A 13,136-nucleotide genomic window follows, 5' to 3' on the forward strand; every position below is an offset into this window, starting at 1 on the left:
AAAGGTCCATGTGGCATTTTAAATGTCAGAGAAGCGATGTCAGGAGAATTGTTCCACCTTTTGTATGACGATAGGAAACACATGGTGGAGGTGACTGGTAGCCTCTCCCTCCCTCAAGCCAAGCTGGTGCCAATGTTTCTCTAATTTCAGTTTCTTTCCAATAAACTGTTAGAGTAGGGCTTGTCATAGAGATTCCTGCCAAATGCTTCAATTCTCATCTTAATTTATTTTCCCAGTCTTTCAGTCCTCTCTCTGCCTTCACAACAACAGGTGCTTTGACACAGGGGCTTTAGCCTGAATCTGTGGGCCGTTCACTTAAATGTTTCATATTTTTCAGACCTGGAAACGACAGAGAAAACATCCACATGGTCTGAAATCAGCTTCTTGTTAGCAACAAAAGATGAGATGAATGCCACTCATGTATGAGCATATGCTTTGTGGCCCATACAGACGGTCCGTTCAGATATGCTTTCACTTCACTCACCCTGTTGCTGTGTTCACATCATGTAGGAGCAAAGGTGATGATGTTTATGACTTAGGAGTCATCAGACAACTCAGGGTGGCAGCTGTGAGTCCTCTTGTGCTACTGCTTCTCACTTGTTTCTGCAGATTCCAGGTGTCAAATGTGTTATTAATATATAGATTTCCCAGTGGTAATTATAACTTGGATGTTAATGTTAACACTATTTGTAAGTGTGAAACTGGTAATTGCAGTAACTCTGATGACGTGAACACAGCTTTACACTGCTCTCAATTTTCCCCATATGTTCAAACAAGTACTGGGGATTAATGATTGTTATTTGAAAATCACAGTTTGGATAAGCTGTTTATGGCAGTAAATGCTAATTTCACCAGCTAAACTGCCTGCAATTGTAGTCAGCTGTTATAATTAATATTAATTCTGCAAGCCGGAACAAAAAAGAAACTCTGGGCTGTTACCTGTTCGATATGCATCTCTGAATGTTTGTGTCTGTACTATTTACACTTTGCCAAATATGCTTTTGTCATCAAACCAGTGCCTTGATTGTGTCTTTTTGTGCTTTCCACATATACAAAGCTCATGTCAGGTAGCTAGCAGGAAGCTCATACTGTAGCTGTTGCGTGTAAATGACAGACAGCTGGTGAATAGAGTTATCAAAACCTCAATATTAAACTTTTAAATATCACCTTTGAAGCTTTGAAAAGAGACCTCCTGGATTCAGCTTGTGCTGCCAGTATGTGAAGCGAATGTTAGCTGTCAGTAAACAGTAACAAGCAGACCAGTGAGGCTTAAGGGTGGAGATGAAATACCCCTAAAGAACCCCCTCCTCGCCATCAGGTGACATTGCCACAGCTAAGACATCCAGCGGGCTCACACAGGGATCAAACAGATGTCTGCAATCATCAAAGAAGTTTCTCTCCAACACCATGAAACAATCAAAGACACCATGCATCTCTACAGCTGGCAAGCAGAGAGGCAGCGAGCGCTCTGGCAGAGCCATCGTCTGCAAGCCAGTTTTTGCGTGTGTGTGTGTGTGTGTGTGTGTGTGTGTGTGTGTGTGTACATTCACGCTTGATGAAATCCTGTCGATATGAGGGTGAGTGTGATTCCAGTGGAAGTAGCTATCATGCAGTCAGTCAATGGGAGACCATGAATTATCTACAGAGCTTTCAGTAGCATCAAATTGTTCTGGAGATGATTTTAACTCCATGAATTGTAAGTGAAAGTAAATGAAGCATGGGAAGCTTTTTTCAGACACAGCACGAAAAGACCACAACCAGACAGAGGAGAGTTCTCCACTAGGCTTTCTCGGATATCTAAAATGTAATATCTCAATACAGTCCAGCCCAAATATTAATGATATTATCAGTAGGGAGTCCAAGGGATTAAATACAATTTTTGTCAATATTTTTTTTTAAACAATATAATTATTTTGATTATATTATTAATGCATAGTCAGCAAAGCAGTAAAAAACTTGCAAAACTGCAAAAAAATTAAAAATAAAATAATATCACAATATTCAATATTCAATATCTGCCCAAGCCTCTTCTCTACAGCGCTGACTGAACTGAGGTGATAAAATAACTTATGCTGCATTACAGCGAAAAAGACGTAGATTCTACATCTATCACCTTCTGCTTCTAATGAACGTCAGGGTGGACTGCACACTCCAACACCGAGAGCAGGAACGTGTGTGTGTGTGTGTGTGTGTGTGTGTGTGTTGACCCTGAAATATCTTAGCTCTCCATAGCGATATTGTGACTTCCTGTGTCAAACTACACATGATTGCAGATGACACCTCTATATTAATACCCATAAATATTTAGTTCAGCTATCACAAGTAATCCTGACTGCCAACTACACAGACCTCTAAAGACTTCTAAAGACTTCTACAGCTGCCTGCCAATAAAATCTAACTAGTTGTTTTTGCATCTGTTCTGTGAAGCAAAAAAAACTGTTTTTTATTTTGACCAATAAGGGTTTCTGACAGCCACAAAACACCACCAACACAAAAGCATAATTTCATTGTTTCCTTGGCATTGTTTTGTGTTCTGTATCAGGATAGATAGATAGATAGATAGATAGATAGATAGATAGATAGATAGATAGATAGATAGATAGATAGATAGATAGATAGATTCTCTAGATGGGTTCAGACCTCATAAACCAGACCATTCAGACCATTGCCAGGTTCCTATGGTTAACCACTTCATCATCTAGAAAGAACCTCTATCATATTCAGAGGTGGGGGTCAGTGATGGGCCAATATGTGATTTTTAATAAAGGCCACATTCAGCCCAATGTATTGACGGCCCAACACACTGCAGTAGCCCTTATGGCAGCTTTTAAAAACCACTGTTACTGCAGTTTAGCCATGCAGTGCAGAGATACACGCCAAGTGTCCATTAGCATGTAGCAGACATTTGATATCTGACCACACAGATCTGCTGGAGAGAGCACAGCTGAAGGACAAAGGGAAGAGGCAGAGAGGGAGAGATGATAGGGAGTTGGGGTCGGGTGGGGGGGGTGGGTGGGGGTTGTATCAGCCTTTAGTGGGTTTTAGTTAAATTTATCACAGTCAACTGAGGAGGAAGACACCAATCAATAAACCCTCTCTATCTGTCTCCTTCCTTTGACTTCCCTTCCCCCAGTCTGTTGTTTTCTACCCCCCACCATAAAAAAAACATAATCAGCATCTTCATCCACCTAAAAACCCAGGAGAACCAGTGTTAGAAGATGGTAATAGAGTAGATCCCGCTGGGGTTGAGTTGATGCTTTCTTTGTTTGCTGAGGTCTGACCTGGTGTAGAGGTCGACCACTTCAAAATGTGTGTAGACTCAAGTGGTGGTAGGACTTTAGAAACCATGAAAGTGTGGCACAGTAGCTGCACTAAACATGTGGTGATGTCATTGCAAATGGATGAACAGAATAGGATGCAGCAGCAAAAACAGGAGCATGATCCATCAATCTCTTATTGCCAGGTTATTTACATATTATATGGTTAAACACATTCAGGTGTGGCATCTTCTGGCACATTTAGAGGAAGTTGCAGAGCAGCAAAATTTGCATAGTCTACAGAGCGAATGACCTTAGGTTATTTAGCCATGTAGCAATCAACCCACATGAAGCCCAGAGTGTTCATCACTCATCCATTGTTTTGTGTCTGAGATTTGAAGTTGGGTCTTTACTCATAGTTTTCATGTTAAATTGAGTATATAATATTACATATAAAGCTGAAAAATGCAAAAACAACAATTGTGCAATTTCACAAAATAACTGAAATATATTTTAATCAATAGTTTGACAAGTAATTGCCAATTCCTAAGTCTAAGTGTTATGAAAAATTCCCATTCTAACTTCTCTGATGTGATCATTTGTTCCTCGTCTCTGTTTCATGCCATTGTAAAATGAATATTTTTGAAGAGCAGTATCAATCTTCTCTTCTATGCTTCTAAAAAAAACATGATGCTGTCACTATTGCTTTTTTATATTAATGATAAAAGTAAATTCTGCATAATTATCTGAATTTGCTTCATTATATTAGCAGCATTGTGAGTTTCCATCTAATACACTGTTGAATGAGTTAAGAATGACTGAGGGTTGAAACAACTGACTGAATGAAAAGAACAGCACACTGCACTACTCTGCCTGAATTATTTACTCCGTCAGTCTGTGACAATCATTTTTTTCCCAAGAATTAAGCAACTGTCCCTCATGTGACTGTGAGTAAAGCAGGCTCCTGTCAGCACTTTGTCTCTATTTTGAAACTAGCTGATAGGACTGGAATCAGCAATAAAATAGAAGTGAGACAGTTAGTCACTCACTCACTCTCAAGAATGATATATTTTCAATCACGTTACAACCAAGGATACATGATGTTTTAACACGAGGTCAGGGGATACTTCAGGCTCGCCAACATTAAGAACTAAAGAATACACTTTTTAACCAAAGACTGAAGACTGACAGATGCTTTGATGTGTTCTGCTCAGAAAACACATTTGCTATTCATCAATGTCTCTGGAACATTACCTTTAATTTTCTGGAGGCCTATTTACACTACTGCCTTGGTTCAGTTGATGCAGTTGAATAAATGCCTACATATGGAAGCCATATTTGTAGTTCTAAAACATTTTGCTCACAGAATAAAAAATACTATTTTATACCTCTGTGTCTGACGATAAAATGCAGCTTTATGGTGCCACTTCTGTTATGTCATGGTACGTTTTTCTTAGCGTTGTTTGTTTGCATGCAGGCTTTCCACTGCAGTGCTGCAGTGTGTATCAGTGTTTATAACAACAGACACACAATACCATGACTTTAGTGCTCAGAATTTCTCTATCGTATCCGATGGCAAAGTAAATCTTGCAGGTAAAAAAAAAAAAAAAAAAAAACACACTTGAAACAGCGAGAGGATATTGTGGCTCTCAGCATCTTCCTTGACACGACTGATGTGCACACCAGTAACTCTGCTGCTCTTTCAACCTTCCCCTCTCTCTGTCAGGTGGGTATCAGTGTGAGCGAATGGCCTGTGAAGCCAAGTTTCTCTTCTCCCTACAGAACCCACAACCCACTGTGTGTCTACAAGACAGATGTGCAAACCAGATGTCCCTGCACTGAGGGGAAAGGGCTACACACAGACCTGCTGTATTTGTCAGTGTATTTCTGTATCGCAGCTCTGTGCAGCCACATTTTCAATCCAAGAGCACCAACAAGCCAAAAGCTGTTTGTCAGATGTATTAATGTTATCACACAAACACACACGCTTTCAAGTCTTCTTTTGACTCTTAATAATGTTTTCTAAGGACTCTTCCATCTCCCCAGCTTATAAGGTTCAAGAATTCTCAGGCTGGATGCTTAAGGCTGTGTGGGGTGAGTTCAGCTGAAAACAGCAGCAGGCAGGGAAATACCTATAGATTACACAGCACAACTGCTGAAGCCCAGAGCAAGATATCCAGCCTGTTTCCTCACACAGACTATATCAAAACTACCACACAAACCCTAAAACAAACAGGCATGTCTGTCTGATGTTTTATTCAGTAGTAGTCCAGCAGCTATTTTTAAAACACCAAAAAAATACAAAACAAAACATTGGGACTGCAGGTGAGTGGCAGCTTCGCCCATTCCCTCCTCTCCTCACTCCATTAGCCTCTGTAGAGCCAGCCAAGCGAGGATTACGGGGCCTGCTTGCTGTCTAATTTCAGAGATGTTAAATTCACTCTGGGCAATGTGGGATTCACTCAGGAGAGTCATCAAAGTGTTCAGCCCGAGCGAGCTGAAAGCACAGGGGGAAAATGAGGATGAAATTGGACATCAGAAAAACTGAAAACTAGTCTGTGCTTAAAGGTTGAAATAAAACTTTCTCATCTCATCTGAAAGTGTTGAGGGGAATGCGAGGAACTAACTGGGCAAAGAAATTTAACCTCACCCAGTTATCAAGGACTGACATTAAGCCATTTAGTGACATGTCATGCTCTGAGCTATTGGAGATAATTAACTGTTTAAAGCCTTATTAAGTGTAACATTCTAAAAACAGATTGGTTAAGGGAAAATATTCTGCTGAATTATTCGCTTTCTAGCTGAGTGTTACATGAAGATAGAAGAGCAATGCTACATGTCTGCTAAACATGAAGCTACAACCGGCAGCCGCTAGCTTAGCTTAGTATATATCTATATATATCTGTGTCTATATCTAACAAAATGTTGTTGATGCTGTTGTAGATTTGAGTGATTGGGAAATCTATCAGCCAGATCAATCAAGGTCTTTTTGTTACAGTAGTAGCTTTAGTCTATAGAACTCCCTGTTCTTTAAAATGCATACAGGGGATACAGTTTGAAGCACAGGAACACAAAATCCTAATGATGAGCAAATCTAACATTTTTTGTTTTCCAAACAGTAAGGACAAAGATTTGTACATGCATATCATAATTCAGCAAGCCTCTGTTAGTTCCTCTGTAGATTTTCTGTGAAAATATTTCCCTAAGAGGGTGAAGAAAGAAACTTGCCAGCGGTCCAAGTGTGTTTTAATTATAGATGACTTAATGAATAGATGGCTTAATTCTCTCTGCCTCTTAATTCAGCTCAGCACGCCAGCGAAAACGAACATTCAAGTGGGGATAAAAATGAGCTGTTGACCATATCTAAAGCCCTTTTCATTTCCCATCTCTACTCTTAGGATCCTTATATATTCTTTATTTTTTCATAATCTACAGTAAAAGTGGCTTTTTTTCTCGCATATTGCATCACTAATGTGTTCATCTGGGAGACAGTATTAGCATATCTTTTGTAAGTCAAAGCCTTCATTAAGTTAATATTTTTCAGAGGCTATTGACCAATTAGTCAAGTTACATTTTCAGTAATGAGAACATAAACAGCAGCATTATGAGAAGTCAACCTGCACTGCAGACATACAGATGTTTTTGTTGATTATGTCGTGATCAATTAAACGTCCAGTCAAGTAAGGAGATGGTTTTACTTCCAAACATTTGTCATTGTGAAGTTCAGACTGTCAGAGTGATGATGTACAACTGCACCTCAGTGTCACAGGTTTTCATTGCACAAATAGTGATCTTTCATAACTTTTCTCTGGTAGAGAAATGTTGTTCCCTGACCTGCAGGTTTTCCATGAAAGGGGAAGTTAGAGGTTTTCTTTCCATTAGAGTTGTTGCGATACCATCTTTTCCTTTCCAATAAGGATTCTGATACCTGAACTTATGTATCAGCTGAGGCTGAGTACCCATCCAATGCCATTGCATTAATAACCAGCTGTATACTACTAACTCTGTATGTGATATGATTGCTGTTATAAATAGATATATAGATACTTTATATATCCACTAGGGGAAATTCAGGTGTCCAGCAGCTCATTAGAAATAATAATAATAATAATAATAAAAGATAATAATAAATCATAAACAATGTTAGTTAAATTAGTCCAGTTCATGAGCCACTTCCTTTGGCTGAGGTGTTATACAGCCTGATGGCAGTGGGGACCTCCTGAACCGCTCTGTTCTGCAGCGCAGTGAAATGGGACGTTGGCTGCAGCTGTAGCTGCTTCTCTGTCCTGCCAGAATGTTGTTGAGAGGGTGGTTGGTATTGTCCAAGACAGCATCTTATATTACATGTCTTTCAACAACAGTCCAGAGTCATTGCTGTATGACATGACCCAGGTTAAACCCTTTGTAAAATATGAACAGATACATGAATACCATCGCATCTTTCTTTGATTAGTTAACTTGGCTGTCATAGAGCTTGAAATATATAAAACAAAATAATCAATACTTCTTACATTAGTTGTCCTAACACTATTGCCACCCCTACAAATTAAAGCCTTGCATACAGTAGAAGTTACCTTTTTATTGCTGGGAAATTGCTGACATTTTGCTAATGGCTAATGTTACACTCTAAAACACCAGTTGGCAACTTCCTGTGTAGGCTATTGTTTTAAAGCAGCGAAGAAGAATTGATTTCTGAGAAAAAACAACCAGTACTGGAAAAACATGACTTTCCATCATCTCTCCATTTGGTGATTTACATTAATTAATTATTTAATTAATACTTTTAGTTCATTTCTTCATATGAAGTGATTTTTGTGATGACAGCTTTGTTCTTAATAATAACCACATAAAAATGCTGACATTTGTAAGTACCAAACTAAAACAAGTGCATTGTTCCATTTATTGGAAAACAGTTTTTGTGTTTCACTTCTGATATCATGGACTTGATATCACTAATTTGCTTACTATAGGGCTGATTAACATCATATTGTGTAGAGGTGGTCTTTGATTTAATCTGATTATAATATTAATGATATCACTATAATTATGGGTATGGTTTCAACTCCCCATGATGCTCTTAATGCCATTTCAGTGGAGGGTGATGACAACTAATCAATCATTATGACTCTTTGTCTTGCTATGTTTCTTCCTCACTGACACACATCACACATTTTAAGCTGAATAACACGACCATGTCGTCTCATAAACGCCTCACATGAGCTCCAGGGTCCAGGGGCACCCTCTCTCAGCTCAAGACTGCAGTCTCTAATTAAACCTCCTGGGGACTTGACGAGAGCAGCACCAGGGCTGTCAAAGAGCCACAGACACTTTCAAAGCACTACAAACAAAGACTGAGAATCCTATCAAAGTAATGAACCCGAGGCCAGACTTTTAACCCCTCGTAAAAGTCTGCATGCTGAGGCATTTTCACTGTAATGAGGGGAAGCAATTAAACTGCTGGGTCATGTTGCTGACTTCAGCTTCAGCTTAGAGTTTAGGAGTCTGAAGAAAGCTGCATTGTGGCCTCAGACAGTGTTTGTTTGCACCTGCAATGCCACAAAGAACTTCTACTAATGGTGCTGGACACATGACCCAGAGGCCACAGAAACTGCTGTTACAATGACAGGATCAGCTAAACAAAATGAGGCTGTGATATCAAAGATCAGGCTTGTATAAATCTTTGCAAAAAGGCGCATAGACACTGGATTTCATGTACCAACCTTCATTGTAATTAAAAATCGAAGTCAAAGCAAAACTAGCTCGCTTCGCTTATAAATAGTTTCAACTAAGTTCCATAACTGAGACACAAAGACGAGTAGGTGTAAAAGTCAACTAATTCAGTTCATTCTCGAGGGACAGCTGACACACACAGTGAGGGTGGATGCAGGCAAGAATTAAGCCTTCATCTCTTTGCATGTGACTGAGAAGTCCTGCCTTACCTTTCCAAAGTCCCTGACGTCAAAAAGGTCAAAGGCCTCAAACAGCTCGCTCTTCTTCATGCCGAAGGTCTCGCTGCACGCTGCCAGGAAAGTCCTGATATTCTTCAGGCACAGGAACTGTGTTAAAGAGGACATAAAGGGTTCATCTGTGAGCGAATCATAGAAATGCTTAGACAGTACCACATGCATGAATTATAGGATGTGTTTTTATCTTTCATTTTCCTTTCTAAGGAATGAAGTGACTTAAAAGTCACTGAATGGGTTAGACTGTGCTTCTGCTTCTCTATTCGGCCTGCTGGCTTTCTCTCTGGCTGTCTAATCAGGCCGTGCAGCTGAGGACACTGGAGGACCACAGCTCTGAAAGATGGATGAATCCGTGTTTATAGGCACCATGAGAGCATCTTGGTTCATTAATATGATGTATTTCCTGTAGAAATAGGCCAGTGGAGTGGTGGCTAATTAGGAGAAGAAGAGAGAGAAAGGCAGAGATCTTGTCTACTCCTACTGATACAGTATGATGTCACCACTACAGTAATGCAATCAAAACACAGATCTATGACTGTGGCTCATACTGGACATTAAAAGATTGCTCTCTAATGTGACAGGCAACAAAATCCAGTCCTCGCTCTGCGCTAAGAGGAGGGTTCATCTGTGTTGATAAGTGAAATCAAGTGGGCATCTTCCAGAGTTTGTGTTTTTTCTACATTTTTTCCTTGTGTTTGTGTTGAGCTGCAGTGGAGGAACTGTGACAAACTTTGTACAAAAAAACCCCCATTGCATTTAAATGACTGAAAGTTGATTTGTCATTCAAACTGTTGAAGTCTAATATTAACTTTTAAACTTTTTTTTAAAAACTTAAATAAAATTAAATTATTTAATTATTAAATTAATTAAATTATGACAATATAAAACGGATTTACCGGAAGACCTAAATGAGATGACAGAGAACAAGCACAGCCAACATTCAAAACAAAGTTTAACCCACTTTTACAGGAACTGCAAGAAGGGCTGAGGAACTTTCACATCAAACTTCCTTTTAATATCTCTGTCCTGATATTTGCAGTTTTTCAACACAGTCTTACTGTGATTCACTCCCACTGTGTTCTGTTAGTCAGGCTCAGAGACAGGTGTTCTGGTAACACTGAATTTAGCAGCATAAAAGCATAGCAGTTCAGTTCAGGCAAACACACGGACATTAAAAAGGGTTTTTGTCGACACTGTCTGGTAAAAAACTATCAATAAAGTAACTCCCCTAATAAAGAAGGTCATTTACTGAGAACACCTTGGCTGCAGCCAAAACCTTAAGCTAATGATCTTCATGGGGCTTCATCCAGAAACTATTTATCCAAATTATGCTCTGAAAACTGCCCAGGAACACCCACAAAACAAACTGAGAAATAAAACCACAGCATTAGGTAAGGTTTTCTGAGGTGGTTGTCTGTCTGTATGAAGAGTGTAGGACAGCAGGCAGGGAGGGAAGAGGAAGGTGTCAACATACGGCAGTTAGCCAATATGCAGTATCTGTAGCTTACGCCCATTAGCCTTCCTGTAGTTGATACAGGATGGAACAAAAGAGGATGCTGATGAAAGAGATGTGTCAGGAAGTGATGTGTTTTGCCACATCGCTGTGCACCACAGAGCTGGGATCAGGTTTAAAAGATGACCTCATCTGTAAATGTGTATTTGAGTTGATTATTGTTAGACAGATGCAGCATTTCCTTTACCCCAGCATGCAAATGTCTGCAGTAGTTAATGTTAATGTAACAAGCAGATTATTGTAATCATGAGAAATGTGGCCTCATGCAAAGAGACGCTGGTGCAAGGTTACATCAGTGCCAATACTTACTTGCAGAGTAAGGAGATAGCCAACACAAAGGCAACAACCAACTGTGTGGTTGTGGTCTGTACATTTGAGTAGTGAGACACATTGTGACTGCATCAGCATGAGTAACCAACATTTAACATGCGCAAAGACAAGTGAAACTGCACTACACAGTGCATACAGAGGAGAACTAAGAAACGCATGCAAGAAAAAGCACTTTAAGAGTGCTTGCTGTTAAATTTACAGCCAAACAGGAAGGATATACTAATTAGATGTTTGGAAAATCACATTATTTTACCCAGCTATTTAAGTTTTAGTTGAATGGGAAGATCAGAGGAGGAATGCCGCTGTTCTGAAGACCAAGACTTGCTGTTAAATGTCTTCTGTCATATTGTCTCTCAAACTCGACATGGCATTTAGTTTAGTTCCTGCATCTACAGCACTTGCTATCTGACCTTCTCCGGAGATACGTTTTCATTTAGCAATGCTTCATCATCACGCTCTCCTTCTTCTTCTTTTTCTTATTGGCTAACTGCTTTACAGCAAACCGATTTCATTAGTCGTTTCCTGTTCCTTAAAAAGAGTAGCTTTCCATGCCATAATGTTAACATGTGGAGTGCGGACTCAGAGGCCTGACTGTAATCATGTTCGACAACCTGTGAGACAATAATTCAGTCAGTGTCATCTTGAAAAACAAACTGAGGAGAGGAAGCAAAGCAGGCAAACTTATCCTGTTATTCATAACACACCTTCACCCTCATGGTCCAAGGCAAGATCTGATTTGACTGCACGGCTCATGTCCATGCATCAAATATGAAATGCTTCTCTATTCCAATTGAATTAGGCTTCACAGATGGTTTCACAAGAGAAAAGCCCCCAGCCAGGGAGCTCCAGATAAGAGGCAGCGTAAAGCAGTGAGTGAGCAGCGAGTGAATAATATTGAATGTTTACACTTGTACACATCACTTTCTTTTATCACACGAGCACATCTTGTCTGCCTGGAGTCTCTGTAGAGTCCCAAAGGACCTCAGTATATTATCTGAGGGAAGCAGCTTCACACAGTATATATGAAAGACAGTGTCTCTGCTGCGCTGAGCTGAAGACAGTAGAGGGGGAATTGTAGCAGCATGAGGCAGCCACTAACTGCTCCACTGTCAGCTTTCCTCCTGCACTACTGACCCTTGGAGGCTAACAAAGTCAATGGCCTAATGTGTGTTTTTGAGCATGTGAGTGAGCATGTGTATGCACTATAGTTGTATGATGAGGTTATACATGTCATTACTAAAATTGACACGTAATATGTATGTCGAACTGTTATTGCTGACTGTTTCTACGGAATGCACCTTTAAAGTTCACTTATTAAAACATCATATTTTCTTATTTTGATCTCCGAAATGTAAAAATGAGAGTCTGTTGTTTTAAAGATAGATTAAACAAAAAAAATATATAGGACAAAAGTGTTAATTAATTATATCTCATTTACAGAGCTTTAGGGGTGATGTTGGATGGATTTTTTTACCTTTGGACAGAGCCAGGAAAGCTGTTTTGTCCTGTTTCCAGTCTTTATGCTAAGCTAAGATAAGCTAACCAGCTACTAGTGGTAGTATCATGTTTTATATGCAGACAGCAGCGCAATCCCAGCACAAATGTCCCTGACTCCCTGAATCAATCCTTTGCTGAAGGCTCAAAGCTGACGTGTTGAATATTGACAAACATAGGACAATGAGAAAACAGTTTCACCCACTGAGGAAGACCATCAAATGTGGTTGAAAGCTCTAAGACAAGCTGGTAGTGGCACGATAAGTTCTGAATTTGATGATTACATATACACACAGCACCAAATGATATATTGGCCAAGATTAGCTTTTCATAGAAAGATGTGTGTTGTCATCTGGTAATTATTAAGGTGCAGATAGGTCTGAGGTAATTAATGTCACCATTACATAGTTTGTTCACTAGTGCAGACAACTATAAAATATCCAACTCATTTAAAGGGTCCTTATGAAACTTGCATATTTAAGTTATGTGTTTAAGAAAAAATGAATACTGGCCAATTAGGCTGGTTCCAGCTTCTCAGATGTGATGATTTGATGCTATTCTGTGACAGGTGACTGTAAA

General features: G+C 39.6%; 1 protein-coding gene across 3 annotated transcripts in view; it reads right to left on the reverse strand.

Moving 5' to 3' along the window:
- Positions 1-13,136, reverse strand: part of vav3 (vav guanine nucleotide exchange factor 3) — a 92,712-nt gene that overhangs the window by 69,003 nt on the left and 10,573 nt on the right. For 2 of the 3 annotated variants that reach the window (XM_022754039.1, XM_022754041.1), the window contains exon 2: positions 9,197-9,313. In XM_022754039.1, the coding sequence (XP_022609760.1) occupies positions 9,197-9,313 (117 nt within the window). Of the gene's footprint in view, positions 1-9,196; positions 9,314-11,042; positions 11,106-13,136 lie in introns of those variants that run through there. The other variant, XM_022754040.1, reaches the window with a different exon arrangement.

Source organism: Seriola dumerili, unplaced genomic scaffold, assembly GCF_002260705.1.
Source record: "Seriola dumerili isolate Sdu_G_001 unplaced genomic scaffold, Sdu_1.0 BDQW01000216.1, whole genome shotgun sequence".
NCBI lineage: Eukaryota > Metazoa > Chordata > Actinopteri > Carangiformes > Carangidae > Seriola > Seriola dumerili.